The 25,236-nt window shown below is 35.2% G+C and overlaps 2 protein-coding genes and 1 long non-coding RNA gene across 8 annotated transcripts; 1 reads left to right on the top strand and 2 right to left on the bottom strand.

Annotated features, from left to right (window-relative positions):
* Positions 1-4,262: 4,262 nt before the first annotated feature.
* Positions 4,263-6,074, bottom strand: LOC127376112 (dynein regulatory complex subunit 4-like). The gene is made up of 7 exons (XM_051422706.1): positions 6,057-6,074; positions 5,835-5,921; positions 5,534-5,731; positions 4,876-4,941; positions 4,696-4,797; positions 4,523-4,616; positions 4,263-4,291 (listed from the first exon to the last, which is right to left on the bottom strand). The coding sequence occupies exons 1-7, from the start codon at positions 6,072-6,074 to the stop codon at positions 4,263-4,265; spliced, it is 594 nt and encodes a 197-aa protein (XP_051278666.1).
* Positions 6,075-11,762: 5,688 nt separating this feature from the next.
* On the bottom strand, positions 11,763-17,856 carry LOC127376446 (uncharacterized). The gene is made up of 3 exons (XR_007887528.1): positions 17,702-17,856; positions 12,655-12,678; positions 11,763-11,931 (listed from the first exon to the last, which is right to left on the bottom strand). It is a non-coding gene; the product is annotated as an uncharacterized LOC127376446 (long non-coding RNA).
* On the top strand, positions 12,594-24,992 carry LOC127376434 (GTPase IMAP family member 8-like). 6 transcript variants are annotated; one of them, XM_051423350.1, is made up of 7 exons: positions 12,594-12,657; positions 13,498-13,580; positions 14,070-14,129; positions 14,399-15,027; positions 18,137-18,833; positions 22,763-24,812; positions 24,856-24,992. In XM_051423350.1, exons 2-6 carry the CDS (start codon positions 13,562-13,564, stop codon positions 24,421-24,423), a joined length of 3,066 nt encoding a protein of 1,021 aa, XP_051279310.1. In that variant the 5' UTR covers positions 12,594-12,657; positions 13,498-13,561; the 3' UTR covers positions 24,424-24,812; positions 24,856-24,992. The 6 variants fall into 6 exon arrangements, with proteins under 6 accessions (XP_051279310.1, XP_051279306.1, XP_051279305.1 ...); XM_051423346.1 differs by lacking the exons at positions 12,594-12,657; positions 13,498-13,580; positions 14,070-14,129; positions 14,399-15,027 and having other exon boundaries at positions 17,779-18,833; positions 22,763-24,683; positions 24,727-24,769; XM_051423345.1 differs by lacking the exons at positions 12,594-12,657; positions 13,498-13,580; positions 14,070-14,129; positions 14,399-15,027 and having other exon boundaries at positions 17,779-18,833; positions 22,763-24,683; positions 24,727-24,812.
* The last annotated feature ends 244 nt before the right edge of the window (positions 24,993-25,236 follow it).

Genomic DNA, 25,236 nt, shown 5'->3' with positions numbered 1-25,236 from the left:
CTTTATTTATCTTTATTTATATATATTTATATTTATTTATCTTTATTTATATATATTTATATATATTTATCTATATTTATCTTTATTTATCTTTATCTTTATTTATCTTTATTTATATATATTTATCTATATTTATCTTTATTTATCTATATTTATCTTTATTTATCTTTATTTATCTATATTTATCTTTATTTATCTATATTTATCTTTATTTATCTATATTTATCTTTATTTATCTTTATTTATCTATATTTATCTTTATTTATATATATTTATCTTTATTTATCTATATTTATCTATATTTATATATATTTATCTACATTTATCTTTATTTATCTATATTTATCTTTATTTATCTACATTTATCTTTATTTATCTTTATTTATCTTTATCTTCATTTATCTTTATTTATCTATATTTATCTTTATTTATCTTTATTTATCTACATTTATCTTTATTTATCTTTATCATTATCTTTATTTATCTATATTTATCTATATTTATCTTTATCTTTATTTATCTATTATCTATATTTATCTTTATTTATCTTTCTTTATCTTTATTTATCTTTATCTTTATCTATATTTATCTATATTTATCTATATTTATATATATTTATCTTTATTTATCTATATTTATATATATTTATCTTTATTTATCTATATTTATCTTTATTTATCCATATTTATCTTTATTTATCTTTATTTATCTATATTTATCTATATTTATATATATTTATCTTTATTTATCTTTTATTTATCTTTATTTATCTATATTTATCTTTATTTATCTACATTTATCTTTATTTATCTATATTTATCTTTATCTTTATTTATCTTTATTTATCTATATTTATATATATTTATCTTTATTTATCTTTATCTTTATTTATCTTTATTTATCTATATTTATATATATTTATCTTTATTTATCTTTATTTATCTATATTTATATATATTTATCTTTATTTATCTACATTTATCTTTATTTATCTTTATCTTTATTTATCTATATTTATCTTTATTTATCTACATTTATCTTTATTTATCTATATTTATCTTTATTTATCTACATTTATCTTTATTTATATATATTTATCTTTATTTATCTACATTTATCTTTATTTATCTTTATTTATATATTTTTATCTTTATCTTTATTTATCTTTATTTATATATATTTATCTATATTTATCTTTATTTATCTTTATTCATCTATATTTATCTATATTTATCTTTATTTATCTATATTTATCTATATTTATCTTTATTACTTTATTTATATATATTTATCTTTATTTATCTTTCTTTATCTTTATTTATCTTTCTTTATCTATATTTATCTATATTTATCTTTATTTATCTTTATTTATATATATTTATCTTTATTTATCTTTATTTATATATATTTATCTTTATTTATCTTTTCTTTATATATATTTATCTTTATTTATCTTTATTTATCTATATTTATCTTTATTTATCTATATTTATCTTTATTTATCTTTATTTATCTTTATTTATCTATATTTATCTATTATCTTTATTTATCTTTATTTATATATATTTATCTATATTTATCTTTATTTATCTATATTAATCTATATTTATATATATTTATCTTTATTTATCTATATTTATCTTTATTTATCTTAATTTATCTATATTTATCTATAATTATCTTTATTTATCTTTATTTATCTTTATTTATCTTTATTTATCTATATTTATCTTTATTTATCTATATTTATCTATATTTATCTTTATCTTTATTTATATATATTTATCTTTATTTATCTTTATTTATCTTTATTTATCTATATTTATCTATATTTATCTTTATTTATCTTTATTTATATATATTTATATTTATTTATCTTTATTTATCTATATTTATATATATTTATCTATATTTATCTTTATTTATCTTTATTTATCTATATTTATCTTTATTTATCTATATTTATCTTTATTTATCTTTATTTATCTATATTTATCTTTATTTATCTATATTTATCTATATTTATCTTTATTTATCTATATTTATCTTTATTTATCTATATTTATCTTTATTTATCCATATTTATCTTTATTTATCTTTATTTATCTATATTTATCTTTATTTATCTATATTTATATATATTTATCTTTATTTATCTATATTTATCTATATTTATCTTTATTTATCTATATTTATATATATTTATCTATATTTATCTTTATTTATCCATATTTATCTTTATTTATCTTTATTTATCTATATTCATATATATTTATCTTTATTTATCTATATTTATCTTTATTTATCTATATTTATCTTTATTTATCTATATTTATCTTTATTTATCTATATTTATATATATTTATCTTTATTTATCTATATTTGTCTTTATTTATCTTTATTTATCTATATTTATCTATATTTATCTATATTTATCTTTATTTATCCTCCATACAGTTCTCTACATTTATCTTATTTGATTCTATTTTACTTGAATCTTATTTTACTTTTATTCTTATCTCTACTTTCTATATTTAGCTAATAGTTTATTGTTTACTGTTTATTGTTTACTTTTTTTTTTTTTTTTTTTTTTTTTTTTTTTTTTTTTTTGGGAGTCATCCCAAAGGGATCAATAAAGAGAAGTCTAAGTCTCTCTAAGTCTAATAATAATAATAATAATAATAAAATGGCCTAAAATGTCTGATTTCACAGCAGTTTTTCTAAAAATAAATGATGCATTTTTTTTTGGGCGATGAAAGTGGAAGAAAAGTGAAAATAGCTCAAACATTTGCATTAATTATTGTCATCGCAGCTTCCTGGAGGGTTTACAATCTGCTGTTCTTGTCATGCATGCCAGATATTGAAATGAGGACACAAAAACAAAGTAATTAAGACTTATTACCTCTACAATATGATTACTGACAGTGAATATGATGTTGATGGCAGTAAAATTAAATAAATAAAAGGAATTCAAGTGTAAAATGTTTTAAAGTGATGCAGCTCGACTCGATCAGATAACAAAACAGATAACAGATATTACTTATTTAAATAATTGAGATAGCAGATACACTGTAATGCAATTAAGTTATTCTAACAAAAAAAAATGTTGTAAAGGATTATATCAAAAGGTTTAAGTGACACAAACTCAATTTTGTAAGTAACAAACATTCTTGGTGGAGCTCACAGCACAAAATTGAGAAATGAGACAGTTTGGTTACAGAAACCTCTTTAAAGGACCAGTACGTAGGATTTAGTGAAGTATAATAAAAGTCCATCTGATTCAGGACAGGAACTACAGCGACCAGTTCACAGCAGCACTGAGTGAATAATCTCACACTGTCTCTATAGCGCCCTCCGGTGGACAGAATCCTCCCTGCAGCTGAAACTAATAATTCCCCTGACTGCTACAGGACACTAACTGTAAGGCACTGGCTCCCAATCTTCTTCCTTGAGGGGCTTTTCTATCATGTATCTGTCAGTAAATTGACTTTATTTGATGCATATTTCATATTATATTCAACAATATCAATAACAGTAGAGAACAGCTGATAAACTGCACAATGAACCCAGTGAACTCAATAACTGCAGGAAGTTTGTGTAAAACCAGAGATTTCATAATTTCCTGTTAATATTGATCAGAGATGAGTTTCCCTGATATTTTTATACAATTCTGTCTGTATAATGTTTTTATATATAATAGACATCTTTTTTGACAAATTCAGTGTTTTATTCTCATTGTTCTACTTGTTCTTTGGTTGTTTTCTACTGCAGGATGAGGCTGTTTATGAGAGTGATTGATATATATATATATCTGTCAATATAACTTGTGTTCATTATAAAATTGTAAAATCTAAACTTTAAAAATAATTCATAACTTCATTCATAATTCATTTACAGGAATGGCACACAAATGAATGAACTGCTGCGATATAGACCTACTGTGTATCTGTGTATAAGAAGACCTCACAACCCCCTGTAAAGCTTTGTCGACCCCTCATGGGGTGCAGACCCCCAGGTTGGGAACCCCTTATATAAGGACTAAAATTCTATAAAACTGAAAGGATATACATTTCATTTAGTTTATATTATTAATTTTAGGTTATGTATTGTTTGCACTGCAGAAATCAGGGTTTTGGATGGATAATAATACTTCAGAATCTGGAATCATCGTCACTGTCTCTTTAATTTTCCAGAACCTAAGATTCAGATTACAACGCCCTTGCCTCACCCGCCAGTTCCAAGCATGTAGGAGAAACTACAGCTCAAACGGCGGACTCCGCCAGAAGATCCTCTGTTGATAAAAACGTCTCATTCTAAAGTAACAAAAACACAACAATAATTATTTTCAGGTGATTATACACTAATGAAAACTTACCTATTGATATTATATTACAATTCTGATAATAGATGTTATAAATGTTACACACTTTAAACCATCAGGGACTGAATGAAAGAAGAAAGAGGAAGAAAAACAAAGTGATTTGTGTTGAAAAATATCCAGGAAGAGCAGGCGAGAGCAAACCTGAGAGTTCAGAGTTTGGACTCGGTCCCGCCGGGGTTTCCTTTTCCTCAGAGACTCTCAAAGTCTTCAGCTCCTGCATCACGTTGTCAAAGTTCTGCCAATCACAGGTTTACTTCATTAAAACACGCCAGCACCAGCTGAAGTGAGTGGAAACATATCAAACAACAACCGACCTCTGAGGCGTTCCTGATGGATGCTCTGATCTCGCCCCGTGGGAGCTGCTCGCTCACAGAGGTGCCCGAAGCCTTCACCTTGTTCACCAAGTCGTCATACTCCTGCCGATCAATAGATAAATCATAAACTGACCAGTCGATGACACAAATGCATGAACGCCGAGATAACCAATGACCAACCTTTAAATCTCGAGACACGTCTTCCTTCAAGGCCTTGATGGCGACGTCTTTGGATTCAAATAGTTCCTGTGGGTGGAAACAAACCTTCTGATTCCTTCTGGTACAACAACAAGAGCAGCTCAGAAAACATTTATAAATTATCTAAAATTAGTGACAATCAACAGTATCTGTATATTGTTCTGTAATTTTACATGGATTTGTTTGTTAACTGACAGATATCGTGTATAATTATAGAAGTTTTTACAACAAAAACGTTGAATAAATGTTGTTTATCAGTGTATAAGCATTGGTAAAGTGTCAAAATACAGTTTTTATCAGTGAAAACAGTTAAAATTCAGATTAAAATAAGAAAAATCCAATAATAACAGCACTGTTCTGTAAATTTAAGCCTGGTTATTTGTATTATAGCAGTGTTTGCCTGTATTTATAGCTCATTTCATTGTTTTACAGTGTAAATATCTATTAATTAGACATTAAAAATCCCCAAAAATTACACAAGATTTTATTAAAAATGAAAGCTAAAAACTATTTAAATGATAGAAAATGACTATACGTGTCAGTTATTTTCAGTTATTTTACATTTTACTTGGACAGTCAGATAAAAAACAAAAGCTGTTTATCAGATCTTATAATAGTTCTCTGTACAATAAAATTGTACCTTAATGTGTGTTGCAGCCGTTTGGTCTCCCTGTCCGAAGGCGAGCGCCACCCACAGTTTGAGCTGCTCCCTCTCGAGTGTTTCAGTCACTGCTGTTATCTTCCTCTCCAGCAGCAGCTCCTTCAGGCCGCTCTTCTGCTGCGCGTCCAGAATGGCCTCGGTCTGCTTCCTCTGCAGCTCGTCGTATTCCTTCTGAACCTGCAGCGACACACGGATCACACAACAGGACGCTCACAGGAATTCACATTCATCCAACTGAGTGAACCAATAAGGTTGAGAGGAATGGATGTGAGCGGTCGACCTGCTCGTGTTTCAGCTCCAGCTGCTGGTGCTTCAGGTTGAGCTCGCGTCTCTCGTGGAGGACCTGTGCACACAGTTTATTGCCCCTCTGTTGGAGACATTATCACAAGTTTACTTTCATAGGTTCAGACAATATTCCAGCGATTTTCCTCAGTAGTTCACTGTGATTTCACTGAGGTAAAGATGGTACAGTAAGAGCTGCAGGTCAAATTTAAAGCTCCACACCACTGGTTCCCAACATTTCTCCTTAAGGGAGCCCTCGAGTACATTTTATGCATGTTTCATATTATGTTCAATGCATGCATAATAACTGCAGGAAGTTTGTATAAAACCAGAGATTCTGATGAATCTCGAGCAGATTATTTCCTGTCAATATGTCTGTTATTGTTATGTATTGAATAAAATATGAAATATCCATAAAATATGTCACTTTCTGCAGAATAACTCTGTCAGAACTCCCTGAAATGAAGCAGAGCAGTGAACCTTCACACTCTTGGCCATGGCTTTCCTCTCGACGACCAGCTGCTGGCGGCTCCCGCGCAGCTTTGCCCTCTGTTCCCGCAGAGACTCCCTAAGGCGCGTGTTCTTCTGCGCGACTACTTCCAACCTCCTGTCCAGTCGTTTGTTCAGTTCCTTCCCAGCTACAACTCTCCCCTACCGCATGACAGCAAAAACAGAGCCATATCAGACAAGAAGCACCCGGAAAAACAACCTGCTCTTCATTCTGTTTTATAGACACTGAGTATCTAAGTCATTTAATACTGAATATCAGCGAAGATAATACACACAGTGCATACTACAAGTACATTAAAGTTCGTGTACAGCCAATCAGTTTAGAAATGTCTCGATCGGCCCTGATACTGACCTTTCAGATTGGATTCCTGCTTCAAATAAAACTCTTACCTGCTGCCTTTTTATTTCAATGACATGTCTTCTGTCTCTGATGATGTAGTTGATCTGTTCCCAGATCTTTGATTGCTCTTCAACAACAGTTTCAGTGCGTATTTTCATTCTCTCGTCGATCTTCTTGAACTCAATTTGTATTTCGTCGTTGTTCTCTCTAACCAGGATTTTCTGTTTGCTGTCATACTGTGCCTCCATTTCTATTTCAATAGCAAGAGAGAGAAACCTTAGGTTACAGACAGGTCAGAGTACTTTTTGACTTCAACTCAGTTGATTTACCTCCGACTTTATTTTTGTAGCTCTCATGTAGTTTCTTTAATTCTTCATGTTGTTTCTGTTAAGAATAAAAAGGTGACAGGTTTATGATACAGACGTTAACTTGTAGAAACAAGCGACAACTAGAGTCTGGACTCAAGATTCTCACCTGCTTGAGCTTCTCCACGTAGATTTTGCTGTTGCACTCTTTCTCTCTCTTGTCCGTCTGTAAATTGCACATTTTCCTCTGAAGGTCGACGTCTGACTCCACTTGCTCTTTCTGGGTCTTTGAGTCTGTGGCGATGGCGGCCATCTTCAACTCGCCAACCTCAACGTGTTGTGTGGCCTCCAGTTGTCTCAGCTTCTCCTTGTGCTCCTGGAATTAACGAGCAAATCTTGTGTTCAGCTGTGAAATTCATCCACTGTTAAATATGATTTGAGTTTAGATTTATCCACCAAATTAGAGTTGGTGATTGTTGGAACAGTGGAAACACCAACAAAGACGGTTTTGGTGAATTTTATTCTGTTTCTGTGCACTTTGAATAAAGATGAGATGTTATGTGGGTTATTGTTTTTTTAAATAGAGTTTGGTGGACAGAGATAGTGTAAAACAAAAAGGATCAAACTCTTTAACAAAAGAGGCAAACATAAGCACTTTTAGTGGACATACATTGAATTAATTGTGAATTAATGGTGAATGAAAAGTTGTTTGGTTGAAATAAAGACGATTTTATGTGAGTTTTAGTTTGTTTCGGTCCACTTTGACATGAGTCAACCTCAAATAAGGATGTAAACGTAAAAGATTCCCTCCAGACTTAAAAATAATCAGCTTGAAGAATCATTTCTGTTTTTTTCAATTTTCTGATATGGTTATTCACAATATATATATATATATATATATATATATATATATATATATATATATATATAAAATTACATTTACTCCTTTTCCCCCAGTATTTGGTTAATGCAAATGTTTTTATATTAAATAGTGTTGGAGGGTTCAGGTTTCCACATCACACTTTTTTGTATAAGTTGCACATTTGAATCTCAACTGTTCTTGTTTTTATTTTATTGCATTTGGCTTCAACTTTGATTGGAGTTTTCTTGGCAGTACAGGACAGAACTTGCTCACTAACAGTTATAATTTAAAGGTACCTTCTGTGGGTATATATGTATATATATATACATATGGTAATAATTTAGGTTTAGGTGGGCGATCAGTGAGGGGCTAAAATACAATAAAACATTTCAGGGAGAAAATAAAGTGACTGGGACGTGTTGTAAAAGCCACTTCTCTGGAACACAGTACTAGATCTCCGTTGTGTACCTACTGTACATATTGTGCTGTTTTAATTCTGTTTAACTATAGCCTATTGTGTTTTTGCATTGACTGTTTGAATGTTTCACTTGCTGTATCAATTTGACTCCGTCACTGTAAATGAGAATTGGTTCTCAACTGACTTATCTGGTTAAATAAAGTAAAATAATTGAAAAAGTAAAATGATTTCCAGGATATTTGGTCATTTTAATCCATTTCCAGGTGTTTCTATGACTGGAAAACTATTCTCTAAACTTTCATTTTGTGGTGACTCTGGCGACCCCGTGTGGACAAACGAGGGAGTGTTTCCACCACCTCCTTTAGTGATGTAGAGGAAAACAGCTTTGTTTATGTAGGTCACATAGAGACTATTTCATAATCAGTTAAATCTCCTTGTGTGTTTAAGTAAAGGATCTGAGGACTTGCTTAAAGCGTAGAAACTATAAAGTGTGTGTGTGTGTGTGTGTGTGTGTGTGTGTGTGTGTGTGTGTGTGTGTGTGTGTGTGTGAGAAGCTTACATCAAATTCTGCCTGGCAGCGTTTCTCGGCCTCGTGCTTCAACCTGAGCCTTTCTTTCATCCTGGCCTTGGTCTCCTCCAGGTTTCTCTTGGAGTTGTCCCATGATCTTTGGGCCTTGTCCCTCTCCAGCTTAAAGTGCTTCTTCTGCTTCTGCACCCTCTCCACTTCCTCCAGGAGCAAGACACATTCGTCCCACAGCTGCAGGTGACAGATGTTAGAGTCAGCGTGTGAGGTGGAGAATAAAAGACGGAAGGAAAGGATTCTCTGGGAGCAATGGTTCCCAACCTGGTGGTCCCGACCCCCACTAGTTGTCCCTGGAGCTTCAGGTGATGCCTTTTAAAAACCTTATTATGTAAACTGTGATATGTACGTTTTAAATTTAGAAGCACAGACTCAGTCACATGATCTTCAGAGATACAAAGAATATCCAACCTGTTCCAAAAACTTTAATGACAAAGTTTTTAGTTGACATGATTAACACAACGTGAGTTTCTGTAACGGTTAACAGAAACTCATCAGCTCCTACCTCGTCTTTACTCTTCTTTACCGTCGGAGGCCCGTCCATCACTGCAGGAGACTTTTCATCAACCGCCTCCTGAGTACTTCCTTCAGTCTGGGTTGGATGGACAGACGGTACATTCATTTAAACTTGAGTAAAACCATGTTAGGGTCGGGACCCTCGCTACGGGTCGCCAAAACTTTATGGGGACTTCTTGATTTTAAGGTGTGCTAGAAAACTTTACAGATATACACAGTAGGACTGTATCTCAGTATGTGGTTCACTTCTGGGAAGAAAGGATAAGTAAAGTAAATGTAATGTAAATTGTCTAATTGAACAATGGCCAAGGGTCAGGAACAAGAAACACTGAATTAGTCAAAAAAGAAGCCTATTAAGTAAAATTATAAAAAATACAAAATGATAAAAATACATAATACAGGAAATGATCTGAAATATACAATATGTCTCTGAGTCAGTTTACTAAATGATAGAAAAGGAAAAAGTTTGGGAACCACTGATTTTGGTCGATACATTTAAGACATTTTAACTGGTTTATAATTTCTTTAGACATTCTTTTCCTAGTTAGCAACAGTTAGCCACACAGGTTAATTATCAGCTCTGACCTGAGACTTCAGCATCTCCTCATCCTTTGGCTGATTGTTCTTCTTCTGCTTCTTCTTGTTGGTCTTTGGTGGCTGAAAGTATAAAGGGTAAAAATTACCAGGCTTGGGAAGTAACAGATTACATGTATTATGTAATCAGGACAAAGAAAAAGGTAACAGTAACTGTAATTTATTACAGTTACAGAATAAAAAACAATGAGATTACAGTTACATTTAGTACAAACTGAGATTATTTAGCAGGATTACAATTTAATTATTTTTCTTTTAAATTACACTGAGCAGAGGACAAACACTGTTTGTGCTAAAAATCTTGTCATTTCCAATTTTCTTTGGTTACATTGTTCTGTTGTCTTATACTTGTATAATGTTAACGTTACTTCTTTTTACTTATATACTTCTTATTGATATTGATATTTCTTTTCTCTTGCTTTTATTTAGACATTTGGTGTTGAGGTACTTCAAAAGCAACAGAAAGCAATCAACTTACATTACTTTAGCATTATGATGCTTGGATTAAGTTACTCATTAACTACATTTATTAAGAGGTAACTAATCAGTAACTGTGTCAGATAACAAACGAGCTGATTTTTGATTCTTGGTTATCATTCGCTACCTGACAGGCTCACTGTCGTCTACAACATCATTAGTTTACTCACCATGCTGAAATATCCTCCGACACAGACACACCTTGGTAGTAAAAGTGTAAATTTAAAAGTTAGTTTCAGTTTGACTCAATTTAAATAAGATGCTGCCATGGAAACCCAGGTCACATGATCTTCAGAGATTCTTTGTCAGTTTAAAACATTCTAATATTCCTCCATTATATTAAACACATGACTTCACTCACATTCATACTCTCAGCTACAGACACATCTACCTGTACGTAACACAGACTGTATGTAAAGAAAGTGAATTGGTGGTTCTCACATTGTACAAACTCCTGTTTCTTAAACAATTAATGCACTTATTTTAATTTCCAACAGTTAATAAAAACACACTGAACTCTCTCAGGACAATCACAGCCCACAGCGGGCCAACTTTATTTATTTCAATATAATAATATAATATAATATAATAATCCTCCCCACCGGTCCCAGAAAGGAGCATTTTGACCAGAACTTGAATAGAGTAATAGAGTAATAGAAATAGAATAAGTAATAGAAATGTAGCTGTGTTAGATAATATATTGATCTATTAAGCAGTGAACAGGACGACTATTCTACTGACATTTTATTTTAAATTAATTGGTGGTTGCTTATTTTTATTATGAATATCGTAACCATTATTTCATCAGGTATTACAACAGACCAACAGGTTTTCAAACTGGGGTCCGGGGACCAACAGGGGCCCTTAAGTGGGTTTTTAGGGGGCCCCCGGCAAAAGGAGGAACAGAATATTTTAACTTTTATCACATTTTTTGGGAAGTTGAACAACAAGGGAAGAAATAGGGTTGGCTGTTTTTATTGATTTTAATTTATAGTGATCCCATCTTCTAAAAATAAAACAAGAAATACTAATTTCTTAAGACACAATGAAGGGGTCACTGGTCTAACGTGCTTCTGTTTACTTCTATCTAGTTTGGAAACCCGTGGACTCACACACACAATCAGTAACACGTTCGAGCCATAAAGAGCTCCATATAATAAAACATATGACTTCAATCACCATTTCTCAGCTACAGACACATGTACCTAATGTATGTATGTAACACAGACCGTATACACACATATATATATACTTATTGTGACACTTTTTCAGATCTCTCTGTGCCCTTTCCCCTTTAGCTGCTGTACAAAGTCTGTCCCATAAAACAATTCAGTTGTTAAGATATAAAGTTCTGTACTAAGAGTACCGAGTCCAGAGTCCCACCCGCTCAGAAAGGAAAGGTTGTTTAAGGAGAGTCTGACTTCAGTTTGGAGTTTCACCGACGTGCTCGGCAGCAGAGAGGATCTCACCTGGTGAGTAGACGCCACTGAAATCTAAATTCAAACAAAGAAATCAAGACAAACAAATGTGCTTATATTTAGCAACAGTTAGCCACACAGGCTAATTATCAGCTCTGACTGTAACTGTAATCTCATGGTCTTTTATTCTGTAACTATAAAAATGATATATAGAAATTACAGTTACAGCAGGTTAACAATCAAACAAATCTTTTAATTTTCCATTTTCTTTGGTTATATTGCTCTGTTGTCTTATAATTACTTGTATCAATACTTCTTATTGATATTTCTTTTCTCTGGTTTTTATTTACACTTTTGGTGTTGTTACATTATGATGCTTGATTAGCAGTCACTACCTGGCAGGCTAACTGTCGTCTACAACAATTTAACAGTTAAATAACAGTTTCAGTTTGGCTCAATTTAAATAAGATGCTGCCATGGAAACATCAAATGTATGTGTGCATTACACAGACTGTGTATATACTGTGTGTGTATATATATATATATATATATATAGTAGCCTCACTGAAACTTTTTTTGATCTCTCTGTGCCCTTTCACCTTGAGCTGCTGTACGAAGTCTGTCCCATAAAACAATTCAGTTGTTAAGCTATAAAGTTCTGTACCAGGTGATATTAAACATTAACTGGTATCATATTTGTCCAGAGTCCCACCCGCTCAGAAAGGAAAGGTTGTTTCAGGACAGTCTGACTTCAGTTTGGAGTTTCACCGACGTGCTCGGCAGCAGAGAGGATCTCACCTGGTGAGTAGACGCCACTGAAATCTAAATTCAAACAAAGAAATGAAGACAAACAAATGTGCTTCATTGTAAGAAAGACAACATTCTCACATCGATGAGTTAGAACTGATCTTTACTAATCCTCAGGTGTTTACTGACTATTCAGGACTCATCTGGACCAGAATCACTGCTCGTATCCAACAAAGTGCTGAAAATAATTTATTCTGTCTCACATTATAGAGTCAAAACTCCATGATGGGAGACTGACAATCTAAGACAACAGCAGCAGGCAGTAATTACATGGAAATTGTTGTTCGTAATAAATTGTTTTAACATTTACATGAATTAAAAATAAAATCAAGCTCAATGAATAAAGTTTGCCAGTTTTTTATAAAGTTTGCTGATACTGAGAAATGTGTTGGTGCCTTTATTAGTTTATATACAGATTCGACTCCAGAGTCTTGAGTTCAGATCAAAGGTGAACAAGGAAGTTAAATAATCTGATATCTAATATTACAGCAACTATAAAAGAAAGGTTACAGTTTACAACCATTGATAACACATTAACTTTTTAACCACTATTGTTAATGAGAATACAAGTTGCCACTGAGTTGTTCTCCAGAATTAAATCATTTGTTTTTGTGTAAGATATTTATAATGTTTGTAAGTAAATTATATTCATATTATAATGAAAATGATGAAAAACAGGTCTCTACTAATTATTGTTATTTATATATATATATATATATGTTTTTTCTTTCTACAAGAGAAAATACAAAATACTTCAAGGATGAAGGTTTAAGAGCATTAAACAGCAACAGAGGAGGTGACATCAACATGAACATTTTAACTTCCTCTCTTCAGGTTGTTAAAGCAGCAGTTGGTCTTCAGTTGAATGAGTCTCTGATGTTTCCAGCACACTGACATCATGGCGGCTGCAGCACCAGGTGAGTCCAGTCACACTTTATTAGTCTGGATAAAAGACTGTCTGCTCTCTCTGTCTGCATAAAAGAACTGTCCTCTTTCTTTTTCCTGCACTAAAAGTAATTTGGGGTCCAGACCTCCATATCCACGTTGGTGGTTGTTTGGGGTTCATTATTATAACCACTGTTACCATAGTAACGTTCCTGTGAGGCTGTTCACTGTGATGGATTACACAACATAACTAATTTTCATTAGTGCGCTAACTCATTGTTAAATATTTGGTGGTAGCAAATGTTATGTACTTTATACAATATTTGTGCAATACTATAATCAATCAGATCATGAAATGTTCATCAGTTTGCTCTCTATGATCTTTGTATTATAATAACTGGATTGGTTTGGGTTTCTCTATATTTCTACACTGTAGCTGATGTGTGGAACAATAACTGAGTTCCCATCATCCAGTAGTAAAAGATTACATGTGAATGAATCAGTGTTCTGTATCTTTACAGTGACAGATGATCTGCAACCACTGAAACGGAGCAGCAGCTTACATTGGCTGCCACCTTACAGTGAGTTAAACTGAGTCAATTATTATTCTGTACATTAACATCTAATTACAGTGTTTGTTGGTTGAGGGCCCAAACTCACATTTTATTCTATTTGAAGCTCATTGGTGAATTTGTTTGTTTCATGATAACAGTGACATATTCACTGAATTCCACCTTAAAAAAGCTAGTTATAATTGGCTATATAATGTCAATAAATAAAATGTTATTGTATTGACTTTGGATGAGGTCTACACTGAGAAGCTTTTTCTACTTCACTGTTCTCTTTTCAGTGTCTGAGCTGAGGGTTGTTCTGCTGGGGAACAGCTGGTCTGAGAGGAGTTCAGTGGGGAACTTCATACTGGGAGAGACTAAGTTCAACACTGAGAAAGAACCAGGCTTTCTGACAGTCAGAGGACAGTTAAAGGAGAAAGAAATAGTTCTCATCAACGCTCCAGATCTGCTGCATCCCAACATCTCTCAACACAAACTGACAGAACTTGTAAAAGACTGTGTGAGACTCTCTGATCCTGGACCTCATGTGTTCCTGCTGGTTCTACAGCCTGAAGACTTCACTGAGGAACACAAATTGAGACTACAATCAATCCTTGAACTCTTCAGTGATCAATCATTTGATCATTCTCTGGTTCTGATATCAACACCCAGAGAGGAGAGTCCAGGGTTGATGGAAAAATACCTGGAACGTCCTCCATTAAAAGACATGATCAGAAAATGTAGATACAGATATTTGAAGCTGAAGAACCTTGAACGTTCAGAGCTGTTAACACGCTTGGGTCAAATTGTGAAGGAGAATAATGGAGAATATGTCAGCTGTGATGTATTTAAGGCTCCAACATCAACTTCACCAGGTGATCATCAAAGTCCAAAACAAAAGGAAACTCAGACTTCTATCACAGATGCTGTTAAAGCTGCTGGTAAGTGCAGAAACTATTCTGACAGTGAAAACTTTGTTCACACAAATCTTTGATTAAATTAAAACATATAGCTGCTAATTAATGACTATTTTTTACAGGGCAGCATATGGTAAAAAAAAATCTCACTCTCCTGGAGAAACCCTTTGACTCACAGAAAGTAAATTTATCACAGTGCTAATCACATATCTGTAAACTGTTTTTTGGTAGCATCTTTTTTTCCTCGATGAACCCAAATACATCCCACAATTCTTGACTGTTGAAAAGCAAGAAGAGAAACTGTAAAATTATTTCACATTTGTGTCTTTATCTGAAAAGGTATCTTGTACCTTTATTTATCTGTTACATTCATATTTTGCAACTTTGCATTTGCAAAATACATTTTAGGGGGAAATGTGATGCTGCTTTCTCCTTAATTTATGCAGCTATTGGTACATACTGGTGTGTGATTAGGTGTGTTCAGGGGTGCCGTGTAGGGGGGAAAAGTTAGGACAATTCCAAGGGCCCATGACTGACATGGGCCCCAAAAAATAGGTAAAAACTAATATAGAATTATCAAACCATCATCATTCAGTATATATATTTCAAATATAATAATAAAATGAATGATCTCTTTGTTCTTACTTGTTTTTGGCAGTAAAAGTTAAATATCCCCATTGACCAAAAAGTAAACATCCATATTGACCGACCACCCCCCTGTATCTGCAGGAAATGGTTTGGTCCTGCCTTAGCGCACTTATCAGTGATGGTGTTTATTGCAGTCAGTAGATGAGCCAGAACTACAGTGATCACAATGTTAACTAGTAAGTCAACATCTGTTTTCAAAAAAGGAAAGAGAGAAAAGAGAGAGAGGAAAGACAAAGGAAAGGATGTCAATCTGTAACCCAGTGTTTCACCAAGAAAGGAGCCTATAGTCTGTGAGTGGTATTAACCTGTTGGCTTAATGTCCATAGGGAAATAAGATACTAGCTACAGACTAGTGTCAGTCTACATTTAATCACCATTAATCAGTTCAGGGAAACATTTAGCAACTTATTCATATTAAATCATTGTCCCTGCCCCTTTTAGCAGACTTAACAACAGATGAGTCAGCAGCACCCAGTCCCCCCATCACTGTACCCTCCCAGTCCCCCCATCACTGTACCCCCCCAGTCCCCCCCGCCCCCCATCACTGTACCCCCTCTCCCCATGACTGTACCCATCCCTGTCCCCCATCCTCCCTGTCCCCCCATCACTGTACCCTCCCTCCCCCATTCCCTCCCCCCATCACTGTACCTCCCTGTCCCCCCACCTGTACCCCTCCCTGTCTCCCCATCACTGTACCCTCCCAGTCCCCCCATCACTGTACCCCTCCCTGTCTCCCCATCACTGTACCCTCCCTGTCCCCCCATCACTGTACCCTCCCAGTCCCCCCCATCACTGTACCCCTCCCTGTCTCCCCATCACTGTACCCTCCCTGTCTCCCCATCACTGTACCCCTCCCTGTCCCCCCATCACTGTACCCCTCCCTGTCCCAGTGAAGAAGCTGAGCAACGTTGTGTTCAATGACAGGCCAGTTAGCATCATTGCAGGGAGTCTGTGGGGATTTCTCTCTTGCTCTTTTTACCATTACAAAAAGAAAATGAAATATTTATTAATGACAGAAATTCAAACACATTAATAACAATTATTTTCTCACATAATGATCATTATGAAATAAAATAAAAACAACAACCTACTGTCTGTACTGGATGCTAGACAGTTGGAAACAGTGAGTAGCTTACCTGAGCCTGCATGTAAGATACAGACAATATTAAAATAATCATACACTTATACCTTTTAATTTGATGTCACTGGTACTGTTAGTTTGTTATGACCATATTCCAAACCTCAAAACCTTTTGATTTAGGGATCGCTTGATCTGTTTTGTGGCACTATAATAACCCTGGTGTGGAAATTTAATTTTACATGTCAACTTTATTTTCTTGTTGGCATATATGTGCAACTAAGTTAAAAAATCTGCTGTTTTCATTGTTTTGAGAGGATGATGTTAATTTATTTTGATTGAAACGTTAATATATATTTAAGTTTGTTCGTTTTTCTTTTTTTCATTAATAATTATAATAATAATTAATAATAATAATTAATAATTTATTTCGTTAAAGAAATTTTACTATAAAAATACATTGAGACTGTAAAAGATGGCCTTTTTTATGGTTGCTTTTAATCTTGCATCAAACAGTGAACTGCATACTGTATGCAGACTTGCATGCATGTACAAATCACCAGCAGTAAATATTGAGCTAGTACTAGTATTGAACTACAAGAAGCAAGACAGTTGCAAGCCTTTAATTAGAGTTATGTAAAGCTTTTGATGGGACAGTTGGGTCCTAGAGATGTGGTGACAACAGCTGCGCAGAGGGTGCCCAATTTGATTTTTTTGTCATGGGGCCCAAAATTCCTGGCGGCGCCCCTGTGTGTGTTAGAACATTCTGTAGATGACTGAAGAGATCTACTTGTGTCAGAAAACTGTAGTGATTTCAGCCTCACAGTGAGTTTATGACATTTTATCTTTCTCTCTGTTGTATTACAGCATCTGGACTCAAGATTGTGCTGCTGGGAAAAAGAGAGGATAAACAGATAACACTTGGTAACTCCATCACTGGAAAACAGGTTTTTCATTACCAGATATTTTCCTCAGTCAAACGCTGTGTGGTGGCCAATGGAGAGTGGAGAGGAAAAACATTAACAGTGGTGAAAACTCCAGACATCTTCAGTCTGTCTGTGGAGACCGTGAAAAGAGAGATGAAAAACTGTGTGACTCTGTGTTCTCCTGGACCAAATGTTCTTCTGCTGTTAGTGAAACCTTCTGATTTCACTGAGGAGAACAGACAAACACTGAAGTTCATCCTGAGTTTGTTTGGTCAAGATGCTTTAAAATACTCAATGGTCATCATGACACACAAGTGGAATAAAACAAGTGACAGTCTGAATCAGCTCCTTAAAGAATGTGGAGGAAGACACTACAATATGGTTGAAGACAACCACACATTGTTAATGGAGAAGATTGAGAACACTGTGCATGAAAACAAAGGAACCTTCCTCACCTTCACTGAAGAGACCATAAGACCAAAGTCTGAACCCATCAAACCAGCTTTAAACCTGGTTCTGTGTGGGAGGAGAGGAGCAGGGAAGACTTCAGCAGCCGAGGCCATTTTAGGTCAGACAGAGTTTCATTCAGTCTCCAACTCATCAGAGTGTGTTAAACATCAGGGAGAGGTGTGTGGACGTTGGGTTTCCCTGGTGGAGCTGCCTGCCTTGTATGGAAAACCTCAGGAGGCAGTGATGGAGGAATCACTCAGGAGTATCTCCCTCTGTGATCCTGAGGGCGTCCATGCCTTCATCCTGGTCCTACCTGTGGATCCCCTCACTGATGAAGACAAGGGAGAGTTAAAGACCATCCAGAACACATTCAGCTCTCGAGTCAATGACTTCACCATGATTCTGTTCACTGTGGACTCAGATCCTACAGCTCCAGCTGTTGTTGACTTTGTGAAAGAAAACAGAGACATCCAGGAGCTCCGTCAGAGCTGTGGAGGAAGATATGTTGTTCTCAACATCAAGGACAAGCAGCAGATCCCAGAACTGTTGGACATGGTGGAAAGAACGAGACTGAGACTCTACAAAGACAAACCATCCTGCTACACAATGGAAACATATGCAAATGCCCAAACAGAAAAGCTCATTCAAGAGAAATGTATCAACATTAAGCATCAAGGTGAACTTGAGAGGCTGATGAAGAAGAACAAAATCACTTGTAAGTATTCCACTCCACACAGAAGCCAAATAAGACACAGAACCTGGAGTTAAACTTCTCACTTCTATATCGAAATCAAACTCTCCAATCAAAACATTTTTTGCAGCAAATGATACACTAATGCACCATCTGGATTACTCTTTCAAATCAGCAACAACACACAGATGTTCTTTATACAAACCACTGCTGTCTGTAGTACTTCATATACATTTTAAATTTGTCATACAGGCTTCAGTGAAAGATTTATCTACTATAGTCTGTATACTCACTTTTCATAGAACAAAAAAAAAAGAAAGGCTTCAGAAAAGAAAAGCAACACAAAACATGAAAGTAGTATTATTATGTGTTCCTACCAAAGGAGGATAAAATTATTTGCATGAGTAAATTACATTACCGCCTTTTTATTTTGGCCTCAATTTTTTAAGCCGGACGGCCTCCATCCTTCACAGGAAGGGTCACGCCTCTCATCCACCATCATTGAAATGACTCTGCCCTTCTGCAAAGCATATATCTTGACCTGCAATGAGTCCATTTGACTGTACCCCCCCAGGCTCTTACAGTATTCCTGTCAGAATTATGCCTAGATTTAAAACCCACTACTCTACGCACTCTGTCTCTTCTACTGCTAGATCTCATAATTTGGTTACGGTTTACTGTGGTATTTCCACTCCAGCTAAACCCCTTATCCCAGCTGCCAGTGCCCTTCTGAATGCACTGTCTATGTCTAATAAAGCCTTCATTCTCAATGATCTAATTACATACCATAAGCTTCACCCACTTACACATTTTTAAATTCAACAAGACTTACAGGCGGTGGGGGGTATTGCAGTTGTCTTTAAAAAACATTTTACTTGTATTCCACTCAGCCTTGGCTCTTCTAACAGTTTTGAAATCTTAACTTTTAAAATTGTGTGTGAAGAACCCATCTGCTGTATCATTTACCCCCAATTCCAACTCCAGCAGTGGTTTCCTCACTGAATTCTCTGACCTACTGTCCTCTCTTGTGCTCAAATTTGATGAGGCCATTATAGCTGGTGACTTTAACATAACAACAAAACTTCAAATCCATTTGCCACAGACTTTTTAAACATTTTTAAATCTTTTAACCTTGTGCAGCACGTCTCAGGCCCTACACATAACCGTGGGCACACCCTTGACTTAATTTTTATTCTGGATCTTTCTCTTAGTTCCCTGAATATGCATGATTTTGTCTCTGACCACAAATGTATTACTTTTGATACACATTTTATAACTGCTTCACCATCCCAGAAACATATAATCCAGTCTCGCATCTTTAATAATCAGTCAGCAGCCACATTCTGTAGCCATTTTTCTGGTCTGGCGAATTCTCCTCCTCACTTTTTCAATATTAATGATCAAATTAGCTGGTTTCATAATTTGTGTACATCAGCCCTTGATTTTTCCGCTCCATATACATCCAGGGCTGTCCCAGTTATTAATAAAACTCCCTGGATCAACAACAATATTAGACAACAGAGAAGGGAATATAGGAAGGCCGAGCAAAATTTGAAAAAGCACAAACTTGAAGTACACCGCCTCTACATGAAGGAATTACTGTTTAACTTGAACCAGACTATTAAAGATGTGCAAGTTGCCTGCTTTTCTTATCTGATTGTTAACAATAAACAAAACCCAAGGTTTTAGGTTACTACTATCAACCAGCTTGTAATTCCATCTCCTCCTGCTATTCATGCCTCCTCTCCTGCTGACTGTGAAAAATTCCTGTCTTTTTTCATTGGCAAGATCGATGGTATAAGGTCTCATTTTCCCCTCACTGTTCTTCCCCCTGCAACGTTCAGTCGTCCTGTTTTACTGTCTGATTTTGCTCCTATCTCTCTACAGATCCTTTCAACAACTGCAAATTAAATGCTTCCCTCCTCCAGTCCCTGTGACATAGTTCCTACAACATTTTTAAAAACCATACTCCCTGTCTTAGGTCCTAGCCTGCTTTCTATCATGAATTCCTCTCTCACATCAGGGTCCGTACCTGACCTCTTTAAAATTGTCAGTGTTCAGCCACTTCTTAAAAAACCCTCTCTCAATCCAGACCAGTTAGAAAACTATAGACCTATCTCCAAACTTCCATTTTTATCTAAAATCCTTGAAAAGATTGTCGCGGACCAGCTCCTGAAGCTGGTAGAAGGTCATAGAATCTTTGACAAATTCCAATCTGGTTTTCACCAAAAACATAGCACCGAGACAGCATTACTGAGAGTGTCTAATGACATTCTTATGCATGCTGACAAAGGTGAAAGCTCCATCCTTATTCTTCTTGATCTGACTGCAGCCTTTGATACCATCAATCATGCCATTTTACTGGATCAATTACAGACCTGGGATGGCATTTCTGGTACAGCCTTAAACTGGTTTCATTCCTACTTGACTAATAGAGTCTTTAATGTCTGCATTAATAATCATGTTTCCTCTTCCGCTCCCCTACTGTGTGGTGTCCCTCAGGGGTCGGTTCTTGGTCCAGTTCTGTTCTCCCTGTACATGCTTCCTCTGGGTCATTTGTTCAGTCCTCTCTCAGTGTTTAGCTGCCACCAAAGACTAGATGTCTCTTAATTTTCTCCATTTAAATCCTGATAAAACTGAAATCCTTTTATTTGGCCCTGATAAATTTGTCACTGCAGTTGATCAGTTTATTGGACCACTACGCACTAATATCAATTATTATTATTAATTAATATCAATTACTCCTGTTCTTTCATCCCTTCATTGGCGTCCTGTAAAACTAAGAATCAACTAAGATCTTACTGATTGTATATAAAGCACTTCATGACCTTGCTCCTGGTTACATTTCAGATCTCCTTGTTCCTCATTCCACTCCTCGGCCACTTCGCTCCTCAAATCTCTGCCCCTATTATCCGTTCCACGCTCTTCCTGTAAAACTAAAGGTGACCTTCCCTTCGCTGTTTTAGCCCCAACATTGTGGAATAGCTTTCCCCATTCACTTAGATTCACTGAATCTGTGGACTGTTTTAAGCGGCTGCTCAAAAGCTTCCTCTACAGGCCTTTTTATAGATCTCCGTGATTGTTTTCTCATCTGTCGTGTCTCTTTTAATTTATCCCTCCCTTTTGTTTTATCTTCCTTTGTTTGTTTTTACATGCTCTCTATGTTTGTGTTTTTGTGTGTTGCTATGTTTATTTATTTGTTGTTTGGAAAGCGCTTTGGATCTCTGTGTCAAAAAGGTGTTATATAAATAAAGTTTTACTTACTTATTTTACTTACAGACAAATAGCGAAGGTATAGCGAATAGCGCTACACACTAAATTCGCCCCGCTTAAAAAAATGAAATTAAGCACAGCTTTAGTTCAGGCAGGTCACAAAGTCAAGCCCAGCTCTTAATTCCAGCTCCCTTTAGCATCCAATTGGCAAATATCATTCAGGGCTCCTTATTTAAGCTGTTTAGCCTGCCTCTTTTTGGCTGCTTCCTCTGCAAGAAGCTTTGCAACCCACCTCCATCCCAGCTCCTCCATTTATGCAGAACAAAGCCATACCACCAAATATAACATTCTGCATTTGAAAATAAATTTTTTTTGACAAAAGTGGTCCTGACTGAATTTGAATTACTGAACTTCTAGCTAATAATTTAAGCATATTGCAGGGTTCTCACATAAGAGGTGAGCTTACCTCAATGTGTTGTGCTGATCAGTGTTCAATTAGTGTATATGTAAAAAAAAAAAAAAAGAAAGAGTTGTGAGGGTGAAAGATAGTTGATTTTTAAGTCTCATTCACAGGGCGTCAAATGCAGATGATTTGGGTTAGGTTAGAGGTTAAAGTGGCTCGGAGCAAGCCACACAAACAACTGGTGGTGTCCATGCTCCCAGATACGAAATCTGGTATTTGACTACCTGGGAATGGGACTCAACAATCAACTGTAACTCCTGGTCTTTATATTTCACAGGTGATGATGAAGAACGGAGTCCAGAGTGTCTCAGGATTGTGCTGATAGGGAAGACTGGCTGTGGAAAGAGCTCTTCAGGAAACACCATTCTAGGAAGAAAAGGGTTTAAAGCTGAATCAGCCCAAACATCAGTCACTAAACACTGTCAGAAAGAACAGAGTGAAGTCGATGGTCGTCAGGTGGTTGTGGTCGACACTCCTGGTCTGTTTGACAATAGTTTGTCTCATGAAGAGGTTCATGAGGAGATGGTGAAATGCATCAGTCTTCTGGCTCCAGGACCACATGTCTTCCTGTTGGTGTTACAAATTGGCAGATTAACACCAGAGGAGAAGGAGACATTAAAACTTATCAAGGAAGGATTTGGGAAGAATTCTGAGAAGTTTACCATCATTCTTTTAACTGGAGGAGATACACTGGAAGATGAGGACATATCCATTGATGAATACATTGAAAAGAAGTGTGATGATTCCTTTAAGAAGCTGATCTCTGACTGTGGAGGAAGATACCATGTGTTTAATAACAAAGATAAAGACAACCACACACAGGTCAGTGAGCTGATAACCAAGATTGACACCATGGTGAAGGAAAATGGACGCAGCTGCTACACTAATGAGCTGCTGCAAGAGGCCGAAGCTTCAATAAAGAAAGAAATGGAGAGAATCCTGAAGGAGAAAGAAGAAGAGATGAAGAGAGAGAGGGAGGAGCTTCAAAGAAAACATGAGGAAGAAATGGAAGAAATGAAAAGACGAATGGAAGAACAGAGAGCAGAAATTGAAAATGAGAGAAAACTGAGAGAAAAACAACTTGAAGAAAAGGAGGAAAACATCAAAAAAGAACGTGAGGAGAGAAAGAAAGAACAGGAAATGAGAGAAGAAGAAGACAGGAAGAGAAAACAACAGGAAGAAATTCAACGACAGGAGTGGAAACAGAAAGTTGAAGATTTGGAGGAAAAAATAAAATCAGAGTCAGAATCAAAGGAAACCATTGATAGAAAGCTGGAGGAGAGCAGAGAAGAGATGAGAAAAGAACGAGAGAACTGGGAGATAAAACTAAAAGAATGGTGGGAAGAACGATTTAAAGAAGAAGAACAGAGACGTCAGGAAAAACAAGGAAGACTTAGAAAGCTTCAAGAAGAATACAAACAGGAAAGAGAAAATTATGAAAAGAAAAGAAAAGAAGAGGATCGAATCAGAAGAGAACAAGAGGAAAAAGAGAAAAAAGACATTGAGGAGAACTATAAGAAAAAACTGGAGAATCTGAAGAAGACACATGAAGAAGAAGCCAGAAAGAAAGCTGAAGAGTTCAATGAATTCAAAGAGAAATACAAAAAGAAATCTGCAGCTCTGAAGGAAGAACATGAGAAACAAATGAAAGACAAAGATCAACAATATAACTACTTAAAGGCTCTTAAAGTCCACAATGAAGAACAAATGAAGAAGAAACATCAAGAGGAAATGTGTGACTTAGTGAAATGTGTGACCAAAAAGAAAGAAAATATGAAAAAAATCAAAGACTTACTGAAAAAACACAAAAAAGAAACGAAGAGAGAACAAAATGAAGAAATAAAGCAGAAGTTGCAACAAAAACATGAAATAGAAATAAATGAGTTGATACAGGAAGTGATGACACAAGTTGACACATCAAGCTGTCACATTTTATGAGATTTTTTTTATGTAAACGTCACAACAACAGATCAGTTTTAGAAGTTTCCTTTTTTCTACTTTCATTTAGTTTCAATCAGTGAAACTTTAAAGAAGGAAATATTCCATAGTAATATTCAGCAGTGGACTACACTGTAATGTAAAGCATGGTCACAGAAATACTTCTCATTGGCTGTCTGGTGTCTGAATCAGCAGCCTGTACAATATTCAACTGCAGGTAACCATAGCAACAGTAGTGATGCTGCAGGCTTCATCAGCAGGTAACCATAGCAACTGTATTGATGCTGCAGGCTTCATCAGCAGGTCACCATAGCAACAGTAGTGATGCTGCAGGCTTCATCAGCAGGTCACCATAGCAACAGTAGTGATGCTGCAGGCTTCATCAGCAGGTCACCATAGCAACAGTAGTGACGCTGCAGGCTTTATCAGCAGTAAGTGAAACTAAAGCCGAGTGCAGAATATAAAGAATCTCTTCATGTTTGTCTCAGACTGTGATCATGTTGATGTGGAGGTGCAGAAACCTCACAGCTGATCTCAGACGAGTTTTAACTGATTACAACTTTATTGAAGAGATTCACAACTGAAGTGAATGATCTCAACATTGAACAGAAACACAGCAGCAGTCACTGTGGGTCAGATGATACCAGTTCTTTGGAGTAATGTTATAGTCTTAGTTTTTAGATTTTAATCATCAGTTTTTACATTATTTGTCTCCCTGGTGTTTATTTTTAAATCGACTTTTACTTTTTTAGAGTTTTACTTTTTATTGTTTCTGTTGTATTCATTGTTCATTGTACAAAACTGTATGTGTGT

This window comes from Dicentrarchus labrax, unplaced genomic scaffold (assembly GCF_905237075.1).
Source record: "Dicentrarchus labrax unplaced genomic scaffold, dlabrax2021, whole genome shotgun sequence".
NCBI lineage: Eukaryota > Metazoa > Chordata > Actinopteri > Moronidae > Dicentrarchus > Dicentrarchus labrax.
The sequence above is the reverse complement of the archived record's forward strand: the minus strand, read 5'-3'. Positions and strand labels throughout refer to the sequence as shown.

Bases quoted from the DNA above. Each gene is read 5' to 3' on its own strand.
- LOC127376112 (XM_051422706.1), bottom strand. The intron at 5,732-5,834 runs GTCGACCGCTCA...GTGTCGCTGCAG, and splicing joins TGGAGCTGAAACACGAGCAG to GTTCAGAAGGAATACGACGA. The intron at 4,942-5,533 runs GTACAATTTTAT...TTCCACCCACAG, and splicing joins CGGCTGCAACACACATTAAG to GAACTATTTGAATCCAAAGA.
- LOC127376434 (XM_051423350.1), top strand. The intron at 14,130-14,398 runs GTGAGTTAAACT...TTCTCTTTTCAG, and splicing joins ACATTGGCTGCCACCTTACA to TGTCTGAGCTGAGGGTTGTT. The intron at 15,028-18,136 runs GTTAAAGCTGCT...TTCACTGAAGAG, and splicing joins AGACTTCTATCACAGATGCT to ACCATAAGACCAAAGTCTGA.